At 42.9% G+C, this 27,966-nt stretch overlaps 2 protein-coding genes across 2 annotated transcripts in view; both read left to right on the top strand.

Annotated features, from left to right (window-relative positions):
* The first annotated feature begins 3,715 nt into the window (after positions 1 to 3,715).
* On the top strand, positions 3,716 to 10,012 carry LOC146524104 (serine protease inhibitor Kazal-type 1-like). Its single transcript, XM_085136151.1, has 4 exons — positions 3,716 to 3,854; positions 4,472 to 4,557; positions 9,651 to 9,760; positions 9,880 to 10,012. Exons 1-4 carry the CDS (start codon positions 3,806 to 3,808, stop codon positions 9,929 to 9,931), a joined length of 297 nt encoding a protein of 98 aa, XP_084992277.1. The 5' UTR covers positions 3,716 to 3,805; the 3' UTR covers positions 9,932 to 10,012.
* Positions 10,013 to 18,900: 8,888 nt separating this feature from the next.
* Positions 18,901 to 27,966, top strand: part of stox2b (storkhead box 2b) — a 51,532-nt gene continuing 42,466 nt past the window's right edge. The window contains exon 1 of the mRNA XM_085171177.1: positions 18,901 to 19,892. Within this exon, the coding sequence (XP_085027303.1) occupies positions 19,556 to 19,892 (337 nt within the window). The 5' untranslated portion in view covers positions 18,901 to 19,555. The remainder of the gene's footprint in view (positions 19,893 to 27,966) is intronic.

Here is a 27,966-nt window from a genome sequence, read left to right as displayed (position 1 = left end):
TGGAGGCGATTAGCTAAGGTACCTCATGGCCCCTTCAGTTGCTATCGGAAATTAAAGTAAATATAAAAAATATGCCACAAAAGTTAGTGCTAAGAAAGGAAATATGCTTTATGTATGCCCGCAGTATAAATGCTTTATAACGCAACATTCTTAGTTTGAATAGCCTTAAATTTTGTATATTTAATTCTTTTTTAATTTGTTTTTTTTGTCCTATCGCGTGTCGACGTGTGTTAGAGGCCAATTAAGTAACCGTGAAAAGTTCTTTTTGGGGGGTTAACTTTTGTTTGGTTGATAATTTTGTCAGGTTCCACCACAGAGCACTTGAATGCACCAGCAGGTGATGTCTTCGAACAGACTACGTCATGTGACTGGAAAACAGAAAATATGTTACAAATATTTGCCAGAAATTCTATATGTTCATTCAGAACACGAATATGACAAGGGTAGATGTTTTTAGTGGGCAGTCAGAAGACCAAAAAACAGATTTATGTTCCCAAGTAGACCATTACGCCTTTTGCTATAATGTCATATTTTATTAGGATTTTTTTATTTTGAGATATTAAAATCACAACAGACAAAACTGGGAGACAGAAAAGCAAAAGAAGAAAGTGAGACAAATTTGGCAGGGAGAGAAAAAACACGACAATCTGCTTGAATACCTGCCGAAAAAAAACACACAGCAGTGAAACCACAGCAACAACCAGCATATGTATAACTAAGAGTAACATACATATGATAAGTGTTACTGAGCAGCACACAGTATTAATATTACATGACATGTTTAGAGGCAGCAGCCGACCAAGATGGTGTGTGCGCACCTGTGTGTGTGAGCGTGCTGTGCTCATAAGGTTTCTGTGTATCTAATAGTGTGTGTGGGGAGCCACAGGCCTGCCCCCCAGGACATGAATGGTCCAAGACACAGTCATGTTGCAGCGCTGGGTGCTGCGGTATTTCACCGGGTACGGATCCTCTCCGCAAAGATCTCCAAAACAGGCCAATAACATTCCTCTTCCAGGTCCCAGAGGCAAGTGAAAGGAAGATTTGTGAAAGAGCTGCTCAGCAGACACTGAAACTACCACCCAAATGGACATCCAGACATCCAAACTAGTCCTAGAGATTCAGCAGCACCTCCCAGGTCGATAATAGAGAGAGTCCTCAGCACAGCAAGAAATAACAAGCATGGAGCCAGAAAGTCTTTTTTTAGATAAATGGACGTTCTTTAAAAAGACGACTGTCCTGATCTACAAATGAAGACAGCAAATGTTCACGAAATCAAAAGAAAGGATGTCCAGGCCAAATGTCTGCATCCAGCAAAAGTGAAAATATATCTGCACACCGGAGAGGAGACCATCGCACTGACGGAGCCACACTGCTGCTGGAGAGTCCAGACATGCTGTGGAGAAACGGAGCATGTTGAGGACAGCTGAAGGAAGGCTGGACGCTAAGAGTAAAGGGCAGAGGTCTGTTGACTCAACTGTAAGAAAGAAAACAAGAGGAGGGGAGTTGAACCTACACGAGGAATGATGAATGCCATAAATCCATAAACATGAAGACGATTTGGACAGTTACATGTCAGAGATATTTCTTAATGTCCTGGTGGTTCAATATGAGCAGATTACACTCATTTGGGCCTCTTTGACGTCGCACTGAGCCTTTTTTCCCACAGAGGGGGAAGGTCTCACCTCTCTGACCAGCACAGAGTTAAACACAGGTAAACACAGTTAAACGACCTGGTTGACTGGAGGTCCTGCTCTGTGTTATTAATGTTATTAATGCTGTTTCTTTGCTTTTCCTGACACATGTCGTGGACATATCTCACACCTACAAGTGAAGCACATTTATGGGAAACACTTGTTTAAACAAAAAGGGGAACATATCATAACATCATACAGATATCAGGACCTGTATGAATGTTGTTATAATGTAGCACAATCAATAACCCGATCAAGAGAAACGGGCAGTGATTTAGGGTTTGAGTCAGAGAAAGGGTTTGAGTACGCGGTGCATCATGTAGGAAGGGTTTAGCATGTGTACCAATAATGAGGACGTTTTTTCATGATGATGAAACACATTTTGTCATCTTCACTGGAACAACAGGAGTCGTGAAAATAACAATTTGAAATGTGCCCAAATGAAGACTGGCTAAACTTCTGTGTGGGATTATGCACTAAGATGAAGGAATTATACAAAGAGAAAATGTTACAATTTAAAAACAACAGTTACATGTGTTAACTTATAAGGACACGTCAGATATATGAATAAAACATATTGTGAAATGGGGAATAAAGCCAGCAGGTTAACGGCCTTTCAGCCCAATCCAGCTGAAATCCAGAGACCAAACAGAAACTAAGCAGAGAAGTACAGGCGTTCTGTACTTACGTATTAGTATAAATACTACTGTTTAAAACTACTCACTGATTCAACTTCTTTACTCAAGTAAAAGTAAAAAGTACAGGCTCTATCTTCTTCTATATGAGGTTTGTGAACCTTGTGCTATCATACAAATAATAATAAAATAATATCAGTAGATATTCTAACTACACTCAGCCCGAGTCTGAAGAAACAGAAGGGAATACACACACACTGTTGCACATTGTAGAGGGTGAGGGAGGGGGGGGGGGGGGGGGGGGGAATCCTAAACATGGTTGTAATGGAGCCTCTGAATAGCAGCTAGTCTACCTCAGTTTGATTTGTAGCACATCCCATGATATTAAAAAAAAACAATGTCTTGTGCACAAGATTTAAAAACACAAGGATTTACATTTTATAAGTTTATAAAATCCCACTGAGCAGTCCACACTTTAAACCTAACCTCTCCTCTTCCTCTCCACTCTGAGTGAAGCTCTGTCTCGTTTCTCCCTGTGAAGTGCAGCAGCTGGACCTTTAGCCAGCAGGTACACTGTGCAGCACACAAACAGTGTGTGCGTGCTGATGTTTGTTGAGCTGGTTGAAACGTAGCTCCAGCTGTTAGAAGTGCTGCAACTGTAACTTATTAAGGACACCGCAGTCGACTGGTGTTGTGGCAAAAACAAAACAAACAAACAACAAACAACAAACAACCCCACCATCTGGGTGGCTGTGGCTCAGGTGGTGGAGCAGATCAGCTACTGGTTGGTGGTTCGAGCCTTAGCTTCCCCAGTCTCCATGTCAAATATCGTTGGGCACGATACCAACCCCAAGTTGCCCTCCGATGTGTTTATCGGTGTGTGAATGTAGATTAGTTTGCACCTGTGTGAATGAGGCATGTTGTAGCGCTTTGAGCACTGGGAGAGAAGAAAAGTGCTGTTTAAGAACCAGTCCATTACCACCGTCCCCTTTAACCCCTGACTTTGGCACAGGTCGCCTCTTTTATGCGACATCCTGGTGATTAATAAAAGAAAAGGACAGCAGGCCATGTGCTGCTGATTAGGCTCAAACTGTAAACATGTAGGGAGCAATTTTTCAATAGGAAGAGGGTCATGTGACACATCAAACTTATTGGTAATGTCACAAGAACAACAATGGTGTGCCACAAAATCTGAAAGTTTCCCAACCTGGAAGAATACCTCCTTCCAGGAAGCCAAACACAGGGTCACTGTTGTGTGGACATCACTGTACTTCTTCATTTTCAACTGGATGTTAGTTCTTGGATGCTGTTTTCTTTCTATCCAGTGACGTGTTCTTGTGGGAGCGTCTCCTTTCCTTTACAACGAAGCCAATCAAAGGACGGCTTCAGTCAGTGTATCCTTACACCACAGTGTGTGTGTAAGGATAACATGTGAAACACACACCTGCTGCCAGAGAAACACGTCTACAAACTGAAGCTATGAAGCTGGCCGTGCTGTTCTGGGCTGTTCTGCTGTTTTCTGTCTCTGGTGAGTTCTTTCACAGCACAAACATTTTCTGTCTCGGGCTCTTCTTTAAATCACTTTTTCCTCCTTTTAACAGGTTTTAGGTGCATGAAAATATGTTAGCAAGAGTAATTTAAAAGAATGATTACAGTTTGTAAAAACAAAGACATTCAGTCCATTTCAGTACATAAATTAATGAATTAATTAAACAATACAAAAATGCCTAAATTATCATTCACTGTGTGCTTTTAGGACTCAAGGATAGTTAGAAGGAATAAACAGATTATTTTTTAGTTGCAGTTTTCTCTCCATGGTGTGAAACAACATTAACAAGTGAACTGCATATTATTATTAAACCTTAGTTTACAAGATAAGACCTGATGTCCTTTATGATCAGGAATATATTTGAACTGGAAGAGTTCCTTTGATGTTGTAACTAAAACATGTTTTTCATATTCACACATCAAAGACTGGAGTGGAGCAAAGTAACCGGACGTTCAGATCACACTCTCTTATTCTGCTTACCTGGATTATAATCTGATGGACAAACTGCTGGTTGGGGACATACTTACCGGATATGAAATTGTGATGGTTAAAACAGGGTCAAATACACAAATAATATATGTGTGTATGTTGTGCAGTTGAGACAGCATCTGTGTTTCCAAACAACCACAAGTTGAGGACATCTGGAGGACCGAGAGCAGAAGCTCTTGTTGATGTCACAGAGGTAAGAGTCGGTCTTATTCACTATTTTTATTTCTCCCGTCTTAAATGTTTCCAGGATCTTCTTAGTGGGCGTGGTCACTTCAAATGAATACGACGTTCTTTATTTACGATGCATTTCTACTTACAGGAGTCGCCCCTTTCAAGATGTTCCCGTTAACAGAGATCAAACAAGTTTAAACATGTATTTGATTTCTCAGAGGCTCATGAACTGTTCTTCTCCAGAAACAGCTTAAAGAAAAAACAGTGTTGGGGAACGTTATGGTTCAGTAAAGGTTCTTGGTGGAACCTTTATTAAAAGTGTTGAGATCAAAGTTCAGTGTCTAACTGACGAGGTTAATATTCACCCCTTTATCAGTTCTGTTAATCATAAAATGCTTCAGAAACACTTTTTCTTCAGCGTAGCATGAAGTCAGTACAATGACACTGATCGTTTTCTCTCTACTTTGGCTGTGGTGTCGCTGCTGGTAGCTGGACACAGGTAGTCCTGCTCCTCCAAGACGGCACATCAGTATGTGCAGAGGTGCCAAGTAACAAAGTACTAATACTTTGTTTTAGTAACAAAGTATTAGTACTTTGTTACTGTACTTAAGTAGAATTTGCAAGAATCTGTCCTTTACTTGAATATTTGTTTTTCTTATTTTTACACAAATATCTGTACTTTCAAAACAGACTTGTTGCTTTTGTTTCAGTGGTCACATTTATAGAGTATATAAATGTAATAGAGTATATAAATGTAATAGAGTATAGGAATGTAATAGAGTATAGGAATGTAATAGAGTATAGGAATGTAATAGAGTATAGGAGTGCAGGTGTCCACAAGATGATAAGGAAGCACGAAGCACGTTTTTAAGAGGCAGATAAATTAAAAATCCTATCAGCAAACAAACAAACTGTCTGACTTCAGTTTGTCACACAGTGTGTTGCAGCTGAAGGTCCAGCGGCTGTATTTTCATGGAGAGAAAAGAGTGAGAGATACTTCACTCAGAGATGGAGAAAGATGTAGGAGGCAACAGGACACGAGAGGAAGAAGAGAGGTTCGATTTAAAGGTCCGAGCCTCAGTCCTTCACCAACCCAGACACGTCTCTAATCATATTTCCACACTCGGCAACGCACCTGCCGAGGAACAACTGACGACTCTGTCTCGAGACATGTGACACTAGAAACATCAGCAGCCATAATGAATTGTCTTCCAGGGGTCAGAGCAGGGGAACCTGAAACTGCTGGCTAAGGGTGAACGTAAAACTGTAAAATTCACGTCGACAATCCCCTCACATCCTTAAAAGTAACGTTAAAGTCGTTTTAACGTTGCCAAAACCACTCTGTAGTTTTCTCTGGTCCCCTCCCCAATCAGACCAGCAGTGACATGTTTAGCTGCATGTTCTCCTTAAACTTCTGGCTGTCTGAGTGGTGTCCCAGAAACGATGTGGGCTTCATAGATAATTGGCAAATTGACAAATTGACAAACAGTCAGAGTTTGAGCCAACCGTCCCCTTAATGTTAACGAGTAATGACTTCATCAATTTCGTCACAATTAACATTTTTTGATCGTACCCAAATGTATGTATTGGTGAAGCCAGATAACACAAACCAATTAGTTTAAACTGCAAGAATGTCTTACAGACATGGAAGAAGACATAAAGACACAGGTGACCTCTAATTTAAAATAAAAATGAGGTTATTGTGGCGATTTGCAAGTATTTAGGTGTTCTTCTTGGTCATAAACTGTTTTGAACGTCATGCTGATATTACCACCCAATAAGGTCAGCACAAACTGTACTGAGCTTATTGTACTTGGCCCTGAAAATCTTAGAAATATGGTATCTGACCAGATTCTTACTCTGGATGGCATTACCTTGGCCCCCAGTAACACTGTGGGGAACCTTGGAGTCATTTTTGACCAGGACATGTCCTTCAACACACATATTAAACAAATATGTAAGACTGCGTTCTTCCATTTGTGCAACATCTCTAAAGTTAGAAATATCCTGTCTCAGAGTGACGCTGAAAAACTAGTTCATGCATTTATTACTTCCAGGCTGGACTACTGCAATTCATTATTATCAGGAAGTCCTAAAAACTCCCTGAAAAGCCTTCAGTTAATCCAAAATGCTGCAGCAAGAGTCCTGACAGGGACTAGAAAGAGAGAGCATATTTCTCCTGTTTTGGCTTCCTGTTAAATCCAGAATTCAAAATCCTGCTCCTCACATACAAGGTCTTAAATAATCAGGCCCCATCTTATCTTAATGACCTTGTAGTACCATATCACCCTATTAGAGCACTTCGCTCTCGCTCTGCAGGCCTACTTGTTGTTCCTAGAGTATTTAAAAGTAGAATGGGAGGCAGAGCCTTCAGTTTTCAGGCCCCTCTTCTGTGGAACCAGCTTCCAGTTTGGATTCAGGAGACAGACACTATCTCTACTTTCAAGATTAGGCTTCAAACTTTCCTTTTTGCTAAAGCATATAGTTAGGGCTGGACCAGGTGACCCTGAATCCTCCCTTAGTTATGCTGCAATAGACGTAGGCTGCCGGGTTTTTGTGATGCTCTGAGTGTTTGTCCTTCTCTCACCATGTGTTTATACACCGTCTGAATATGCTCACCCTAAACTGAGCTCGTGCATGAATAGAGAAAGCACCATGGCACTCTGATTAGCCCATATCACATATCAGTGTTATTTAAACATTGCACTACATGTTTCAGGAGAACGGATAATATACTGTCAAAGAACCATGAGTCATAAAAATGTTGACTTTTTCTTTTATTTCACTTCCATGCAAAATGTTTACAAAGAACAAAAGTAAATAAGATGAGAAACATGAAGTCAGTCTGAATCATCAAGCATTCAAAGTACGATAAATATTCAGTACGATCAAAAATGGTCTCATTAATATTCCGCTGATTCTTTTAAACATTTAGTCTTTTTAGCTTTTGAGCAGCTTCTCAGGCGTTAACCTGAACACTTGGCTATTTAAGTTTAATTCAGCACTTTATTGTTCCACAAGGGGAAATTAGCAACAAGGACACCAGTGAGCAAAGGACTGCGTAAGATTAAAACAACATCACAATAAATAAAAACAAAAACAAATGAATTAAAAAAAGAAGAAGAACAATAAAACCCCACACTGATTATTTGATTCTAAGGAGACGAGTTACTGTAGAAATAAAAGAAACTGAGTCTTTTCCTCCTCACAGCTAAGTCTTCACCTTTTGTTTGTATGTTTGTGCAGCCAAAGTAAACACATCCAGTTCAGTTTCCATGGCCTGTATTTGGGTCCACTCTCCACTTCACAGTCTGTAGACGTGACTTCACCGCACGTCCCAGCCGATTCACGTTCTTCAGTCATGTTACCAAACCAAAGAACGACACAGAAGAAAACCACAGATTCAATAAAAGTTCTGCAAAGCAAAGACATGAGAGATGAGACGTTAAAAGTTCCTTTAAGGCTTCTCGTGTTCCTTCTTCCTGATGTTGCTGTCATTTGGAACCGCTATATCGATCACTACGGCCGTCTTCTTCTGTTTGTCTACCACCACTATGTCCGGTTGGTTAGCCACCACCATTTTGTCCGTCTGTATCTGGAAGTCCCACAGGATCTGAGCTCAGTCATTCTCCACCACCCTTGGGGGCATCTACCATTTTGACCTCAGGACTTCCAGGTTATATTCGGCACAGATGTTTCTGTACACTATGCCGGCCACTTGGTTATGCCGTTCCTTGTATACCCTGCTGCTAGCATCTTGCACCCTGCTGTTAAGTGCTGGATTGTCTCATCTTTACACAGCCTGCAGCCTGGTGTGATAGACCCCAGCCTCTATCAATGTCATGCTTAGAGCTTGTTCTTGTGCTGCCATGATTAGTGCCTCTGTGCTGTCTTTCAGTCCAGCTTTGTCCAGCCACTGGTAGGATTTCTGGATGTCAGCCACCTCCTCTATCTGCCGGTGGTACATACATGCAGGGGCCTGTCCTTCCATGATGGTTCCTCCTCTTCCTCCTCTTTCTTGGGTTTCTGCTGCCTGAGGTATTCACTGAGCACGCTGTCAGTTGAGGCCATCTTCCTGATGTATTCGTGGATGTTCGTTGTCTCATCCTGGACTATGGTGCTGACACTCACCAGTCCCTCCTTCCTTCCTCTTAGCGTACAGCCTCAGGGTGCTGGACTTGGGGTGAAACCCTCCATACATGGTCAGGAGCTTCCTTGTCTTGATGTCAGTGGCTTCTATCTCCTCCTTTGGCCATCTTATTATACCAGCAGGGTACCTGATCACGGGCAGGGCGTACGTGTTGATAGTCCGGATCTTGTTCTTGTACCCCCAGGCTGTGACATCTTCATGGTTCCCATTCACCTGTGGGATCCCCAGGTACCTGTAGCTCTCCTCTATGTCTGCAATGTTGCCTTCTGGTAGTTCGATGAAGTTGGCTTCCAGTGTTGTCCACCACATCCCCATTGAGCACTTAGCTTAGCTTAGGGTCCTGTTGATCTTGTACAGTTCTAGGCCTTCCAGTATCCAGCTGTGGGGCATTGAGTCATAGGCCTTCTTGTAATCAGTCCAGGCAGTGCACAGGTTGGTCAGCCTGGTCTTGCAGTCTCAGCTGACTGCTCGGTCTACCAGTAGCTGGTGTTTTGTGCCTCTGGTATTCTTGCCAATATATGTGTGTGTGAATATATACATATATATATATTAGTGCTGTCAGCGTTAAAATAACATCAACGCCGTAACTGAATTAACACGGCAATTCTCCGTTAGCGAGCCCCGTGCGTGGGGCTGCACTGCGCTAACTAACGCGTTAACGAGCTGACCATGCTAACGCGTTGAAATATATATATACACACACACACACGTGTGTTTGTGTGTGTGTGTGTACTATATAGATACTGCTACTTGAAAACATTTGTTCTTTGCATGCAGAGAGCAATTCCTTGTTTGTGTTCACAAACAAATAAAGATGATTCAGATTTTTCTGATTCAGTTAAGAAGTTAAGAAAGGAGCACCTGTGTAGGTCTGTTCAGAGGTCGACCAGCCACTGGAGGTTAAACTTGCTGAAGGGATTAAATTAAGAATGAGTAATCCTGTCACTGCCTGCTTTTGTATCCAGCCCAACTGTGGGAAGTACGAAGGAGGAATCTGCACCAAGGAGTATGCTCCAGTATGTGGGAGCGATGGAAACACCTATGACACCGAGTGTCTTCTGTGCAAGAAGAACAGGCATGTAACACACACACACACACACACACACACACACACACACACACACACACACACACACACACACACACACACACACACACACACAATGAATCTATGTTTGTTTTTCTCTCCTACAGAGAAGAGAAGAAGACTGTGAAGGTGGTGAAAAAGGGGCCATGCGCTTCCTAGACGGCTATGTTGCCCTCATGGGTGTTAAACAGGGCCGATTGATTTCCTGTGTTTGTGTTCTCAATAAAGTTACCGTCTGCAGCATGTCTCTGGTCTAATCCTTTAACACAAACACCCTGACTACAGCACTGATCACAGACATGTTTAATTTAAACAGTAATAACAGTAAGTGGCTGAAAGCTGGACTTTTCTCATAATACTATTTATTATAGGTGAGCAAAATGTGGTGTAGTCAACGATTTGTTCTGAGAAACAGCCATTTCATCATCACACATTTCTGTGATATAATCACCACTTATGTGTAGACAATACAACAAACGGTGGAAAAATGTATGTCCTGCCAAATGAGCAGAGTCTCTTATTTAGTCACAGCTAAGCGATATTTACATGAGTGTTTCTGACATACCAAACATCAAACACTATAGCGTGCCAGAGGATAATGCATGTATTATTGCAGAAAAAACTGAACTGAACTCTTTCAGCTGAATAGATTCTGGGCTGTAAGTTTAGCTCACTTGTTTTTGCTGAGTTTGGATGAAATGGTTTCTATGAGCATTTAGTGGAGATTCTGCGGTTGTTGTGGACACCACACATGCCAATAGTGTTCAGCTACAGTTCACCCCCTTTGTCCCCGCTACCGGCAGCTTTGGGTCTCAGGAGGTTTTAATTTAAAAAAAAAGTTTTAAAAACTCACTAAATGTACTATTTTCTATATAAGGTTCTTCCCTTTTCCTTCTGTGAGATGAGATGTCCACAGTGGGAATTCCCAGCAGAGACACCAGGGGGCCGCTGCCCAAGCTGCAAACCTGCAGATTGGTTTTGTATGTTCTGCCTTTTATTCTGATCATTTTTGCCGTGTTAGATTATGGAATCAAGAAGGCTCTGATGTCCACTCACTACAGCTCACAGAAAGAAGTGCAGCATAACTCGTGTTTATGGTGTGGTCTGCTGGGGCAGCAGCATACTGGGAACAAGCTGAAGGCCCGTTGTGGGTCGCCCTCTTGACCCAGTGGTGGTCGTGAGCACCACCACCGAACTCTGGAGAATTGTGGAGTTGATGAAGATTCTTGTAACAGCTCAGGTTATTCCTCCCACGTTATCCGTAATATCACCAATATTTACTTTATTGTATCCTCAAGTTATCTGTGACACGTATCTACTCAAATTTACTCACCTTAGTTTGCAAAGAAATAGTTTGCAACAATGTGACCAAATGTTAAATGAACATATTCTCATCTCACCTATGAAGTACAAAATCTGAGTTTTATTTTTGCTCTTCAGTCTCAGTCGCCCATTAAGATACAAATACGTCACTACAGACTCAGACCACACAGCGAAAACATAAAAATATACTGTGAGTGATGTTTTCTTCAGAGATTTTTTACTCTGTCCACCTCCGATGTTCATGCCAACAATGCTCCAGAGATAACGAATAATCGCACAACAACAAAGGTGAATTATCAGTTATAGTCACTGTTTTCTTCCCTCTTGTTCCTGGTTGATCTTTGTTTTTGGAAGAAGCTAAGGACATTATTCTGTTTGTTTCCAAGCTAACGGTGGTTAGTGGTCATTTATCAAGACACAATTAAACTGTACAACGTGTTAATGAGAAATACAAATTACAAGTTATCCTATAAATTATTTAATAAAATCACCTGTGCTGCATCAAAAGTGCAGGCCATCAACCTCTGCAGTCACAGGTGATGCCAGTTTAACGACTTCCTGTCTGTGATTTGAGAATGTTTTTGAATTTTTTCAGTGATGATGAAAAGGCGACTTTTGTTGTGATTTGGCGCTATATAAATAAAATTGAATTGAATTGAATGATCCGATACTCGTTTCTCTTCTTCAGTAGCAGTCTTTCCTTTTCCAAACTTTCCTTATATAGTTCACCTCAGCCTTTCTTGTCATGTGCTCGTGTTCACATCGCCCTCTGAGTTCACTTCTGTTTCTGCCCATTTTAGATATTTCAGTCTTTGTTGCCGTTGTTGTGATCGAGGTGTGTTTAGAAAACTGACATTTTGGAAAATCTTTAAGGAGTATACGGATTTAACTGTGTTTAATTTTTGGACACATTTTCAGTGAATTATTTTAGTTTTACTATTTTTCGGGAGGTTGGAGTTCAGACTGGCTGATGATGTCAGCAGAGATGAGAGCAGCAGCTGTTGATGATGCTGTGCATGTAAACTTCAAACCTGAACTGAAGAAAATAAAGTTGCCAAAAGGAGAATGGACTCATCTCTCTGAGGGTGCAACACAACCTGGGAGTTTTTCACTGCAAAGAAAGATGAGCTGCAAGCGACGAAAAAGTTTTCCTTCATGTATAAAGGACGACAGATGTACCTGACTGGGAGCAGCTTATTGTGGAGATAGAGGAAAGTTACTTACGCTGTTGCACAGTTGATCAAGGCAGTCAGGTTATATGTGAGGCTCTGCAGAACCCGCTCACATTGCAAGTCTTCAGCAAACCACTAAACCTCAGCAAACGAGAGAGGGCGAGTCGCCTGACAAACCAATCACAGTTTAGGAGCACAAACATTAGGCAGTGCCAGCAGTGTCGAACGTCCAATACAGAAAGGGACACTGGGCATCAGGTTGTCGTAGGAAAAAGTGCTCAGCTAATTCAAGTAAGATCGAAATCACACTTAACACTGAAGGGGAGGAGCTAACAGATCCGTTCAGCCTCAAGGCGCCGTAAACAACAGCAAATAGCTGGTAGGCAAAAGATGCATTAAAGCTCTAGAGCTGAATATACAGCTAAATGTGTCTGTGCAAAAGACATATAACACAAACCCCAGACACCTTTATCAGGACGTTAAAGCAAACATACGGGACTTACTCAATCTGGGCTGGATCCAAAAGTGGGGAAGGCTCATCACCAGGGTTTCACGATTGAGAAAAGCAGACCCTGCATTTATAACACCATGAGGACTCCGTCAGTGGGTGAGGGTCCCATTTGGCCTTACTAATGCCCCAGCAGGGCTCCAGCGCTACATGAAGGGATGTCTGGGAAACCTCAGGGATGAAGTTTGTGTCCCATATTTGGATGATGCTTCAGCTTCAGGTTCCAGGTTCAAGCAACACAAAATGTGAGGAGAGTGCTACAGCGACAGAGAAAATGTGGCATCAAACTGAGGCCACAGAAGTGTGATTTTTCAAACGTGACGTCTACTATGTGGGGCGGGTAGTTCCTTCAGAGGGACACAAGATGAACCCCAAAGAAGCTGAAGATGAAACATGAGAGAGGTGAGAAAGTTGTTGGGTTTCCTTAGACCAGGGATGGGCAACTCCAAGCCTCGAGGGCCGGTGTCCTGCAGGTTTTAGATCTCATCTTGGGTCAACACACCTGAATCACATGATTAGTTCATTACCAGCCTCTGGAGAGCTTCAGGAGCTACTTTAGCCATTTAAATCAGCTGTGTTGGTTCAAGGACACATCTGAAACCTGCAGGGACACCGGCCCTCGAGGCCTGGAGTTGCCCACCCTGCCTTAGACCCTTTATACAAGACTTCTCGAGGACAGCCGAACCGTCTATGAACTCTTAGCAAAGTCTGAACAGAAGCAGAGTGAAAAGAGTAAGGGGTGTCACCGCAAATCTGCTCAGCTGCCACCACCCCATCCAGTCCAGTCGATGGCAATTCACCAAGAGACACTCAACAAACTGTAAAGCAGCTGACAAATCCACCAGTCAGAGAGAAACCGTTTGTTCTTCATGTAGATGCCTCTGAGGATGGCTCGGTGCAGTCTTGTACCAGCATCAAGGGGCTGCTCTGAGTCATAGGCGATGGATCGCAGACACTGACCGCTGCAGAAAAACACTACAAGCTACAGTCTGCCAACCTGGGATTCCTGGCACTGACATCGGCCATAACAGAACGCTGTCGTGAATATGTTTCATGCACCTCAGTGACAATAATCCTTTAACATATGTCATGAAGTCAGTAAAACTTAATGCAGCTGGACACCGCTGGGTGGTCGGTTCACCCTCAAGTACAGTCCTGGATCAGCAAATCGAGATTTCTTATCAAGAAGAGGAAAGTCCACTCATGCAGGAATGCAGAGGAATGCCAGCAGGATGCCATATTGGGAAGGATCTAGAGAGAGAGAAAACAGGAGAGGTGAGCTGGGTCTCACCTGTCACCTGTAATGTCGACGCATTGCCAGAAGGAGGCATCATCTCAGAAACATTTCAGCCTTTTGCAGTTGACGACATCAGAGATGCCCAGAACGCAGATGCAGCCATAAATCGAATGATGTCCCTGAAAAGATTGTAAAGATGGTGGAGAGTCAGGCAGTCAGGTACCTTCTCTGGCAGTGGCCCCATTTGTAGATTGATGGAGATTGCATTTAAAGTCCATGATCTACAAACACCTAAACAAGGAGATGGGACATTTAGAGGCAGACAGGATGGTCGCTCTCACCAGGGAGAGCTTCTGCTGGTCTAAAATGAGGCAGGAAGTGGAGCACTCTGTCACTCAGGTGTGTCGCTGTATGAAGAAGAAGACGCCTACCAGAATAACCAGAACACCAGTTCAGAGCACTGAGACTTCTGCACAGTTTTAGATGATGTCCATTGACTGTTTGCATTTGGATGAATGCAAAGGAGGTGAGGAATACTCGGAGTCGTGGATCATTTCACCAAATACGCTCGGACATACACAACAAAGGACAAGTCTGGAAAGACTGGGACAAAGAAGCTCTTTGATGACTTTATCATGAACTTTGGTTTCCCATCCAAAATACAGCGTGACCAGGGCAAGCTCCAAGATTACTGCAGTATCAGCCATTCTCGTACCTCCCTGTACCACCCACCGGCCAATCCTGCAGAGCGCTTCAACAGGACACTGCTAGGTATGCTGCGGACACTTCACGAGTCTCAGAAGTTATGGAGAGAAGTTATGTAAAAGGTCTATGTAATTGCGAGGCAGAATATGAGAAGGAGTGCAAGAAGAGCACAGAAAAACCAACATGCATGGAGCTCTGAGCTTCAGCCAGGTGACCATGCCTTGGTGAGAAATCTCACACCCAAATCTCGGGAAACTGCGCAGCTATTCGGAGGACATGATTCATGTCCTCAGCGAAAAGAAAGGTCCTGATAGTCCAGTGTGCCTTTGCAGGGGACAGGAAGAAGACGAGCGTTACACTGTAACTTACTGTGAACACAGCCTGAAAGAGAAAAGCAGTGGAAACATCGTCAGACCGAGCCTGATACTGACCAAACAGACACAGGTAGTTCTTGTCATGGTCCTGAGTCTGTGGACTCAGTGATTTTGGGTTTGGTGTATTTATTGTTATTAATATTCTCATTATTATTTGTGGACTGTTTTGTGTTTTGGGATTTTTGGATTCTGGGTTTCTGGGTTGGTGCTCCCTCTGTTGGTCCCTGGTGTTAGTCTTCCCCTGTCTCGTCAGGTTCATCAGGTCCAGCTGTGTCTCCCACCTGTGTGTGATTTCCAGTGTCCCTCTGTGTATTTATAGCAGGGGTCCCCAATCTCAGTCCACGAGGGCCGGTGTCCTGCAGGTTTTAGATGTCACCCTGGGTCAACACACCTGAATCACATGATTAGTTCATTACCAGGCCTCTGGAGAACTTCAAGACATGTTGAGAAGGTAATTTATCCATTTAAATCAGCTGTGATGGATCAAGGACACATCTAAAACCTGCAGGGACACCGGACCCTGTGGACTGGGATTGGGGACCCCTGATTTATAGTGTGTGTCTGCCTGTGTTCCTCGTTGCGTCGTCTGTGTTACTCTGCATTACTCTGTATTCATCTCCTGGAAACTGTCTGGGAACCTCTCTGTGAATCCACTGTGTGCTCTCCCTGCTGTCCTCCCTTCGTGTTCAGGTTTGCCGTTCTATAGTTTAGTTTCTCCCAGTTTAGTTTCTCCTAAGTTCTGTTTATGCCATCCCCACTTTGTGTTCTGTCATTTATAATAAACCACCCTCACACCTCAGTAAGTGCTGCATTCGAGTCCCATGGCTGCTGCCCCAGCCATGACAGTTTCAGTGTTGTGTCCCCGTGCCTCATCATGCCTGCATTGTCCCAGCTGTGTCTCCCTCCTGTCTCATTCTCTAATCACACCAGTTTGTATTCAAGCCCTGTGTTATTCCCTGCCAGTTGTTGCATCCTCCTCGTTAGTTGTGTGTTTCTCGGCCGTCATGTTTTGTCAGGTTATGTCAGGTTATGTCATGAACTCCCAGTTTAGATCATCCTTCCGAGTCCCATCTCTGAGTCCTGCGTTTGGGTCCAACCTCTGCCTGCCACACAGCTCACCGTGACAACACCACTGTTGCTTGGGAAGCTTGCACACCAGAGCTTCACCCACATGTGCTGTACCAGTGCACCAGTAATGTGATGATTTGAACTTACTGAACACAGTCTGGGCAAACACTTACCTCCTACAACAAGGCATTAAGACTGCACACAGCTGTTGTGTGTGTGATGATACGAACATATGTTGCTGTCTGCACGGTCCCACACACACCTATGGGTAACCAAATGCAACCACCACACAGATTTAAATAATAACAGGAAAAAACAGACTGTCTCTGTTTGTAGTGTAACAACGAGCAACTCACTCACCCTGGAGAGTCAGTCACAGGACCCTCTGCAGTTTGCATGCCAGCCCCACCTGGGGGTGGACGATGCAGTGATACATGTGCTGCAGAGAGCGTGTTCCTCGACCCAACACCACAGTTCAGATAATGTTCTTGGACTTCTCCAGCGCCTTTAACTCGATCCAGCCCTGCTGCTGAGGGAGAAGTCGGAGTCCGTGCAGGCGGAGGCTCCACTGGTCCAGTGGATCAGCGACTACCTGACAGGCAGACCACAGTTTGTGAGACTGCAGAGCTGTGTGTCAGAGAGTCTGAACAGCAACATGGGAGCACCCAGGGAGCTGTGCTGCCCCCTCTCCTCTTCACCATCCACACGGCCGACTTCAAGCACATCACAGAAACTCCTCCAGGAATCCTCTGATGACACGCCATTATTGGAAGTGTGGACACGGGAAGAGGAGTCCAGAGGACGGACTGACCTCTTTATGAGGTGGTGTGAGGGGAACCACCTGCAGCTGAATGTGGCCAAAACAAAGGAGCTGGTGGTGGACTTTGTTGTAATTGTTCATTACAATCCTCTCAGGTCTTACAGTGCACCTGTCCCCAAAGGTGGGAACAAACCAGGTGCTTGCACAGTGACCTGCATTATCAGCTCCTTTGCCCTTAAAATTTTCAACATCCACACCTGAGAGATGCTGAAACGCTCAGGGTCACAGCCTCGCACTCTCATCAGCCCCTCAGATTTATCAGCCACAACCTCCAACCTCCCCTTCTCCCTGACCTGAGATTGCAAACTGCTCCTCCCTCTGGCCATGTGGTGGTACACCAATCACACACTGTCCCCTCAGCAACTCCTGATCAGTGTTCCTGTGTTTCAGAAGATGCTAAGTTTTGCCTCCCAGATAATTCAAGCACTTTTTTTTAAAATGAACTCTTTTTGTTTTCTTATTTGCAACTTATTTTTTCTCCTTTTCTGTGTTAAACGGGGAAGTTTCTTATGTGAGGGAGGAAAAATGTGACGTGCAGAATTAACTTCAGGTTTATCTATCTATCTATCTATCTAGATAGATAGATAGATAGATAGATAGCCCATGTAAATAAATGATTTCCCTTGACTTGAATCTTCTCTGCCAGTGTCAAACAGCTGATTCTGCTGCTGACTCTTTTTCTGAGCTTCTGGATTCCCACCAGCTTGAGTGCACTGGTTCTGCCAGAGTGACCAACACAACCACACTGGTTGACTTACAATCCCACAAATGCAGGTTGAAGAATCGGTAAATAGACTGGTTCTTATATTGAGCATACCACATTCTCCCATTACTAATAACCCTCTATGGAACGGTGTTGCCTTCAGGAATTAAACCAATTTTGTTGTGATTACACTCTCCCTTAATTTAAAGAAGACGTATTTACTTATTTTGTGACACAAACACTTCAGTTTTCAGTAAAACGATGAGAAGCCCAGAGTTTGACCTTTGACTCGGGGGTGGAGCAATCCTCTCAGATGTCAGATCTGCATGACAGAGTGCAGCTAATGCTGAGACTAATATCAATTTTATGCACGTTTAAATTGAAATAAGCATATATTTAAAATATGTGCATGTTTAAGAACATTGAAGAAGTATTTTTAGTTTATAGACAGATTTTCGTTTTTGGTTTGTTGTCTCAGGGCAACACTGTGTAGTTGGGCCAGTTTTCTTCAGGCAATAATGGCAATGCAGCAGTTCAAAGTTCTGGTTCTTGGGACAGCTTGCTTTAGATGTTTTAGGTAGGGGTGTTCCCCCACTCCAAAACACCTGAATTAAATGGTCAGTCTGTTATGGGACAGCTGCAGCACATCCAGCTGGTTATTTGAATCAGAGGTGTTGGAGCAGCAGCACTGAGTGATGGGATGTGTAAGCTATCAAATCATTACTAAAATGAGTACAAACGTGGAAGAACTGAGGACAAGAACATTTTATGCAAGTTTTATGGCAGTTAGTGTGTGTGTGTGTGTGTGTGTGTGTGTGTGTGTGTGTGTGTTATTAGCTTGGAAAGGACTTCAGAATTCATCATATTCACACATATTGCACAGAACCCGTGCACAGCCAAGACACACAAAACACACACAGTTGTTTGTGATTCGTTACATTGGGGAGGCTACAATCACTCCCAAATCGTTCAGAAAATTCATAAAAATGATCTATTGAACTACTACAAAATGTGTGTTTCAAAACTGCTCATTTCAAGTGAACTAGTCATGAATAAAGATTTACTGTAGTATAATTATATGTGAGTCATTTTTATATGTATTATTCAAGTATAAGAATTTGTTAACAAGGTAATAGTAATTATTTAGAATAGTTATCCCACATATATATGTGGCACTAAGAGTCTTAAGTTGAAAATGTACCCGGAAGAATGTTTTCACACTTATTAAAGCGTCGCTCCGTAGCGACGTCTGTCACCACTGTACCTGGATGAGACAGTCCTGCATCCAGCTGTATTCTTACGTATTGTTTAAAGCGTATCGCAAGACTCGACACGATCATCTGACAACTGAAAATTACGCCTAGCCCTTAATCGTAAAGGTTGGCAAATCAAAGCCAACTGACCCACGAAACTGCGTTGCTGTCTGTTGCTAAGAAGAGGGGCGCTCGCCGCATCTGTTGCCGGGGTGAATTGATTAAAATGTTAGCATCCAGCTAGCTAGCAATATTTCTAGATCTGAGGCGCAACAACGAGGTTTAAATCGAGAATGAATCATGTCCTCTATTGCTCCTGCTAGACACCACTCGAGATGAATCAACACTAATTTTCGTGTTCGGTTTCGGGGCTCTACTTTCCGCCCGAACAGGAAGACGGACCTTAAAATGTAGAAATTGGGTACATGTAAGGTTAAAGAGCTAACTGCAGCTAGCAGACTAGCTTGATGAAATACAACTATAATCTATGCGGCTACCGCAAAACGTAGCTGCACTGCCAGCCAACATGGACTGTTTGTTTTCCGTTCAGCCCGACGTTGTTAGAGATGAATAAAACGATTGTAGTGTATTCGACCGAGAGCTAGAAGGCCGATGCGACAATGGAGTCTTTCCTGCAGATAGCTCCCCATTCTTTGGCTATAGTGCTATCCAGGGTCGGGGCTGGGGAGGCGTTAGGGGGCAGGGTGTCTGAAAGCGACGACTTCCCGAGACACCACACCGGCTATGAGATTTTTGCCGATTTTAAAGCAGAAAATACCCAGCATCATGTATGGAACCAGCGGATTACAGAGGCCGTGTCCGAGACTTTCTTCCTGGGATGGATTGACGAGCATGTGCTATTAATTCAAGGCAAGGAAGACCACCTGGAGGTGCTGAGGGAGGGATGGATGCGGAGGTCTCTTAATCCGCCTCGGGGATTCACCATTAAATACCTCGGTGAGGCCTCTACACCTAGTCTTGTGTATTTATGCTAATGATATCCCATACAACTGTTGAAGCTTAATACAGCACCTTGACGCTGAAAGCCATTTTCATGTGCACTGCCTGTTATCACTTGGAAATGTCTTTAGTTTGAGCACCAGTGCTTATTTTAAGGGCCGTCATAACTGACAAGTAGCTTATGATTTGTTAAATCTAGCAGAAAAATGTAAATATCACTTTATATTCGCCTAATACACTTTGTTATTATCTTATTTTGTATATTTTATAATCGCGCATCTTTGGGGATAGACAATTTGGCCTATTTAAATAAGACAGAGTTGAATTATTCTGTTGTTTAGAGCATTTATAATTACTCTTCATACCCATGTTAGAGGCCCGGACAGCTCAGACTGAAACAAAACTGGAGAACTTGTTTTAATGCTGGTTTTGGATCAAGGGTACATGTTTCTCACAAGTTTGTTTTTCATTAGTGACTTGATGCTGTAAAACTTAGACAGTATAATGATTGACAGTTTTAATCAACAGCTGCAGTCAAAGAGAAACTGGGCTGTGTCTCTTTGGGAATAGGGTTGGAATACTGAAAGCAGACAGGGCATGTGCTTCCAACCCTGGGTGTCTGCTTCATCCTGAGAAGTCTTTACAGTAAACTGGACTCAGGGGTCTCCAACCTTTGTGAAACTGAGAGCTACTTCTTGGGTACTGATTAATGCGAAGGGCTACCAGTTTGATACTTTACACTTCTGAAATAACAAATTTGCTCAATTTACTTTTAATTATATGTTATTATTAATAACTGATGGTATTCATCTCTGTAAAGACGCTGATTCTTGCTTTAAGAAGGTAGGAAGCAGATACATATACACACTTTCTTTCTATAAATCTCTAAAGTATTTACATTTTCAAATAATCTGCAACGTTTTCACTTGCCGCTAACAATGTTGAACAAATCATGCACTGCACCATGTCTGCACAGATTATGAAACATACAAAAATCAACTTTCAGATTTTACTGAATTTGTCACAAAATCTGCAGATTTTTAAAAAAAAATCAAATGTTACATCAATGAACACGTTTGTTTTTCAATAATTAAATTCAGCTTTGCCATGACACTGCCATGTTGCCACTGGGAACCCTGGCATTTCCTGCTGTTCACCAGTGTGTTGTAATCTGGGGTATAACTTGACACTGCAGCTCTCAGTCTTGCAGATGTGCATCAGAGCGGCGTGTCCTGTGCTTGTTCCTGATGAAGTTCATGTCAGAAAAGGCTGATTCACAAAGACAGGTTGAACCAAACAGGCTGGCAACCTTCACAGCTGCTGTGCATACACCACTGTACTTTTCTGTGTCAACAAGGCACCAAAAGTTTGGCTTTGAGGTGGACGTCATTTTGCTGTGTTCTAATTTCGATTTCCACCTGTCCAGCATAAAGCTGAACATTGCTCTTAGTTGCTCAGCAATGCATGTTGTGTCCATGTTCATGAAGGGATTGGAAATGAATGATCAAGGTGTTGAGAGTACTTTTCTGCAACTTTGTCAAAAGTCTCAGATGCAGAAGCGTTGTCTTTCAGCCCCATCTGCACAGAGGGAAAGTGCATTTCTCTGTACATGCACAGAGAAGATGCTCATCAGGGCTTTAAATGCATTTAAAGCACTTATCATGTCAGCAACAGTCTTACCTTTGCCTTGCAGCTCACAGTTCAAATGATTCAGTTTTCCAGTAATGTCTGTCAAAAATGCAAGGTCAAGTGTCCACTCAGTGTCCTCCAGCAGCGTTGTGTCTTCATCTTGGATTGTATGAACTCCCTGATTTCACCCAAAAGTGACACAAAACAAAGCAAAATTCGTCCCTGCTGAGCCGTCGGGTTTAGTAGCAGGTCACCACAGTCAGCTGACAGCTCCTCCAACAGCACCTTGAATGCTCTGTACTGTTTAGCTCTGGATGCTGTTTATGATCTTCACGACGGGAGTCATGATGTGCCCGATCACCTTTGCATGTAACGCCTGTTGGTGAATGATGCAGTGGTAATGCATGAAGTTTGGGAACTCTGTGTCACCTTTACAGTGAGTGATGACTCCTGTATGTTACCATGAGACAGCCAAGCTTTTTCAACTGGCCCTTCTCATGGCCTGTAAATGGTCTGTATTTGTAAAGCGCTTTACTAGTCCCTAAGGACCCCAAAGCGCTTTACACATCCAGTCACCCATCCATTCACGCACAGGTGATGGCAGCTACATTGTAGCCACAGCCACCCTGAGGCGCACTGACAGTACTCATCTCGAGTAGGGATGGGTATCATTTAGGTTTTATCTGATACCAGTACCAAACCGGTACTTTTGAAACCGTGCCGGTGCTTAAAGAATGGAAAACACAAACTTTATCCAAAAACCTCTCATGTTCAGCTGTTTTTTTGTAAAAAGATAACAATGTTAGCCTTTTCTGCAGCTATGGGGCATATATGGTATCACTCTTGGCTGGAAGCAGCTTAAACAATGGAAAAAACACAAACTTTGTCCAAAAACCTCTCATGTTTAAGTGTTTTCCACTTTTTCTTTGATCATTTTAGCTTTTTTTGCCAGGGTGAAGGGAGTATCTGCCATCAAAACAATATATATATATATATATATATATGTCATTTTGTGCATGTATATATACAAAGCCTTTGTTAAAAACTCAGTTGAAACACCTTTGGCAGCAATAATGGTCTCAAGTCTGTACAAGCTTGGCACACCTATTTTGGGGCAGTTTCTCCCATTATTCTTTGCAGAACCTCTCAAGCTCCATCATGTTAGAGGGGCAGTGTTGGTGCACTGACATTTTCAGATCTCTACAGAGAAGTTCAATCAGGTTTAGTCTGGGCTCTAGCTGGGACAGTCAAGGACATTTACAGAGTGGTCCCAAAGCCACTTCTTTCTTGTCCTCGCTTAGAGTCATTCTGTTCTTAGTCTGAGATGCAGAGAGCTCTAGAGCAGATCAAGGATGTTTACATTGGTGCATTCATCTTTCCCCTCACCCTAAATAGTCACCTAGTTCCTGCTAAAAAAGAAGAAACATCCCCACAGCATGGTACTGCCACCACCATGATCCAAGATGCTGCAGCAAGAATACTCGCAGGGACTAAAAATAAAGAGCACATTTCTCCCGTATTAGCTTCTCTTCATTGGTTCCCTGTTAAATCCAGAATTGAATTAATCCTTCTTCTAACATACAATGTCTAGAAAAATCAGGTGCCATCCTATCTTAAAGACATCATTAGAGCACTTCGCTCTCGCTCTGCAGGCCTACTTGTTGTTCCTAGAGTATTTAAAAGTAGAATGGGAGGCAGAGCCTTCAGTTTTCAGGCCCCTCTTCTGTGGAACCAGCTTCCAGTTTGGATTCAGGAGACAGACACTATCTCTACTTGTTTCCTTTTTCTTAAAGCATATAGTTAGGGCTGGACCAGGTGATCCTGAAGCCTCCCTTAGTTATGCTGCAATACGTCTAGGCTGCTGAGGGCTTCCCACGATGCACCGAGTGTTTCTCTTTCTTATACACTACTCTGCATTCAATCATTAGTTGTTATTATTCTCTGGCTCTCTCTGTCAGTATAAAGCTCCTTGAGGTGACTGCTGTTGTGATTTGGTGATGTATAAATAACATTGAACTGAACTGAACAGGGTCCAGTAACCATCATGGTGGCAGATGTTCAAAAAGAGTCTTAATTATGAAAAGTTGATTCACACCCTGGGGCTAAAGAAGCTAATGGCACACCACGAGTGCCCGGTAGCAGAAATCAACCAGCTGCTAACCCAGAATTCCATCTCTGTCCCATTCAACTACTGCTGCTTAGCACTACATAGAAGCTCCTGTCAGGTATTATAGCAACTAAGATGAAAAGGTGCATCGCTTGATATATATGAGAAAGAAATGGGTAAAAATGCCAGAGGAGCAAAACACCAACCCCTGGTAGATGGAGTGTTCACTCAGGGCTGTAAGACCAAACTGACCAACCTGTGCACCAATAGGATTGACTACACGAAAGCCTGTGACTCAGTGCTTCACACATGGATCCTGGAATGCCCAGACCTGTACAAGATCAACAGGATCCCAAGAGCCTGTAACATCGACTGGCAGAAGAAGTGGCTGATATCAAGAAATCCCACCAATGGCTGGACTGAAAGAAAGTACATGGCAGCACAGGAACAAGCTATAAGCACAAGATTGATAGAGGCTGGGGTCTACCACATTGGACAAGCCCCAAGGTGACGGTTCTGCAAAGATGCCCTTTAGCCCCTCCAGCACATAACAGCAGGGTGCAAGATGCTAGCAGGCAGGGTGTACATGGAACGCCATAACGAAGTAGCTGGCATAATATACAGGAACATGTGTGCCAGGTATGGCCTGGAAGTCCCATGGTTAAAATTCAAAATGCTCCATAGGGTGGTTGGGAATGACCAAATTAAGATCCTGTGGGACGTCCAGATACAGACGGACAAACTGGCAATGGCTGTCCAAGTGGAAAGAAGGCCATAGTGGTAGATGTACCTATACCAAGAGACAGCAACATCAGCAAGAACATGAAAAGCTTGAAGAATGCCAAAGGCAACAAGGCCTGAACATGTGGAGGGTGAAGGCAACAGTGGTCCCCATGGTAATTCAGTTTAATTCAACTCAGTATTATTTATATAGCACTGAATCACAACAATTGCTTCAAGCTGCTTTATGTTGTATAGTAAAGACACTACAATAATACTGAACAAAGACAGAGAAAAGCCCAACTTATAAGTAGAGCTGGGCGATATAAGATTTTTCATTTCAGGCGATAACGATATATATCACGATATAAGCCAAATAACTATATTTGTAAGATTTAAAGGTGCCGTTGCTCACAAGTAAAATGTGAAATAATCAGCAGCTTGTTTTGATTTAAATATTTATTTCCCATAATAAGTTCAACAGGGTAGATGTACTTAAGGAACATGAGACTTTTTCAGATAAATAAAGGCAAATATTGCAAACTACACAAAAGGTAGCCGCTAAAGCGTTTAAGTTTCAAAACAGAACAAACAAAACAGACTAAATTGTCAATTCCACTTAGAAACAAAATATTAATTCTAAAAATAAATCTTAGTTTGTTTTACAGAAGAACAGACAAAATTGACTAACTTTTGTCAATATCAAATAAACTGAGAACTAAAAGGAAATTCTCGATCTCTCCTTGTTGTATAGCTGAGCTTTTCAAACAGTTTTAACAGTTACAGTGGGGCAAAAAAGTATTTAGTCAGCCACCGATTGTGCAAGTTCCCCCACTTAAAATGATGACAGAGGTCAGTAATTTGCACCAGAGGTACACTTCAACTGTGAGAGACAGAATGTGAAAAAAAAATCCATGAATTCACATGGTAGGATTTGTAAAGAATTTATTCGTAAATCAGGGTGGAAAATAAGTATTTGGTCAATAACAAAAATACAACTCAATACTTTGTAACATAACCTTTGTTGGCAATAACAGAGGTCAAACGTTTACTATAGGTCTTTACCAGGTTTGCACACACAGTAGCTGGTATTTTGGCCCATTCCTCCATGCAGATCTTCTCAAGAGCAGTGATGTTTTGGGGCTGTCGCCGAGCAACACGGACTTTCAACTCCCGCCACAGATTTTCTATGGGGTTGAGGTCTGGAGACTGGCTAGGCCACTCCAGGACTTTCAAATGCTTCTTACGGAGCCACTCCTTTGTTGCCCGGGCGGTGTGTTTTGGATCATTGTCATGTTGGAAGACCCAGCCTCGTTTCATCTTCAAAGTTCTCACTGATGGAAGGAGGTTTTGGCTCAAAATCTCACGATACTTGGCCCCATTCATTCTGTCCTTAACACGGATCAGTCGTCCTGTCCCCTTGGCAGAAAAACAGCCCCATAGCATGATGTTTCCACCCCCATGCTTCACAGTAGGTATGGTGTTCTTGGGATGCAACTCAGTATTCTTCTTCCTCCAAACACGACGAGTTGAGTTTATACCAAAAAGTTCTACTTTGGTTTCATCTGACCACATGACATTCTCCCAATCCTCTGCTGTATCATCCATGTGCTCTCTGGCAAACTTCAGACGGGCCTGGACATGCACTGGCTTCAGCAGCGGAACACGTCTGGCACTGCGGGATTTGATTCCCTGCCGTTGTAGTGTGTTACTGATGGTGACCTTTGTTACTTTGGTCCCAGCTCTCTGCAGGTCATTCACCAGGTCCCCCCGTGTGGTTCTGGGATCTTTGCTCACCGTTCTCATGATCATTTTGACCCCACGGGATGAGATCTTGCGTGGAGCCCCAGATCGAGGGAGATTATCAGTGGTCTTGTATGTCTTCCATTTTCTGATGATTGCTCCCACAGTTGATTTTTTCACACCAAGCTGCTTGCCTATTGTAGATTCACTCTTCCCAGTCTGGTGCAGGTCTACAATTCTTTTCCTGGTGTCCTTCGAAAGCTCTTTGGTCTTGGCCATGACGGAGTTTGGAGTCTGACTGGTTGAGGTTGTGGACAGGTGTCTTTTATACAGATGATGAGGTCAAACAGGTGCCATTCATACAGGTAACGAGTGGGGGACAGAAAAGCTTCTTACAGAAGACGTTACAGGTCTGTGAGAGCCAGGGATTTTCTTTGTTTGAGGTGACCAAATACTTATTTTCCACCCTGATTTACGAATAAATTCTTTACAAATCCTACCATGTGAATTCATGGATTTTTTTTTCACATTCTGTCTCTCACAGTTGAAGTGTACCTCTGGTGCAAATTACTGACCTCTGTCATCATTTTAAGTGGGGGAACTTGCACAATCGGTGGCTGACTAAATACTTTTTTGCCCCACTGTACTTTAGTCTGACAGAAGCCGAATGACGAATTAGCGCTTCCAGTCAGAGATTGAGCATGCACCGCTTTATTGTATTTCCAGACTTGCTTTCGGCACATTTACAGCGGCTACTCTGTTTTTTGTCAGACTTGAAACAGCAGAAATACCGTCACACTACTGAACTTCTGTGGCTCTTCCGTTCAACAATCTCTCCGGCGTTGGAACCATCATCTGTTTTCTCTTCGGTAACCTTCGCTCACGCTCTCGGTTGATTTTTCTCTAGTCGGCACACTCATTTCCTCCATTACCCGGGCGGCACGGCGGCTGGCTGCTTTCCAAACAAATACACATGTGCAGCTTGGCACTTGTGCTGTACGTAACAAGTCACGTGACGTAACGCTGCGGCTGTGATTGGTTCGGCTCTGCGCTACTTAATTTGGATTGGCTGTTCTTTTTTTTTTTTTTTAAAGAGGACAAAAGAGATGAGGCCTATCGCAATAGTTTAACTTTTCTATCGAGAAAAAGTTATTTCCCAGTACATATCGTTATCGTTCTATCGCTCAGCTCTAATTATAAGTCATACTTAAATGCAGAGTGGTGCGTAAACACACAGCGAGTGAAATTGAAACATCATAACTGAGGATTCAGGGTCACAGGTCAAAGGAAAATTTTAAGATTACTTTAGAAGTAGAGAGGGTGTCTGTCTGCTGAATCCAAACTGGAACAGTCGAACCGTCGGCTGTGGCTTTCCTAGGCTGTGTGATCTGCTGTTCTTTGTAATTGTGAGTAACTGTAACACAAAAACTAGATACAGTTTACATTCAGTTTGTGAACAGACGATGTGTGACGTGTGGAGAAAATGTGTGAGTCTTACTTTCCTCCAGTATCTCAACCTGAACTTGATTATGCTGATCAAGGAGGGACACAAACTGTATCCAATACATTTTAAACACGAGATCTTCAGAACAAAGCTTTGCTTTAATTTCTTGAACTAATTTTGAACTCGATTTTTGAAATTGACTGATTCGTCTACCACTAATCTCTCTAAGAGATTTAGGTTTTTGGAGGCATCTTCTGGCTAACAGATATTGTGAAACACTTTTTTAAACTGTTGAATAAAATCTGGATTAGTAAAAGGACTGAGTTGATTCCTGAGTTCGCACTGTAGCCTGAGGAGGAGCTGATGTAGATGAAACTGAAAGAAGGAGATGGTGCTTGACTGAATCTTTCACTTAGAATTTGAAATAT

The sequence above is a fragment of the Neolamprologus multifasciatus genome, chromosome 2, assembly GCF_963576455.1.
Source record: "Neolamprologus multifasciatus chromosome 2, fNeoMul1.2, whole genome shotgun sequence".
Classification (NCBI taxonomy): Eukaryota; Metazoa; Chordata; class Actinopteri; order Cichliformes; family Cichlidae; genus Neolamprologus; species Neolamprologus multifasciatus.
The sequence above is the reverse complement of the archived record's forward strand: the minus strand, read 5'-3'. Positions and strand labels throughout refer to the sequence as shown.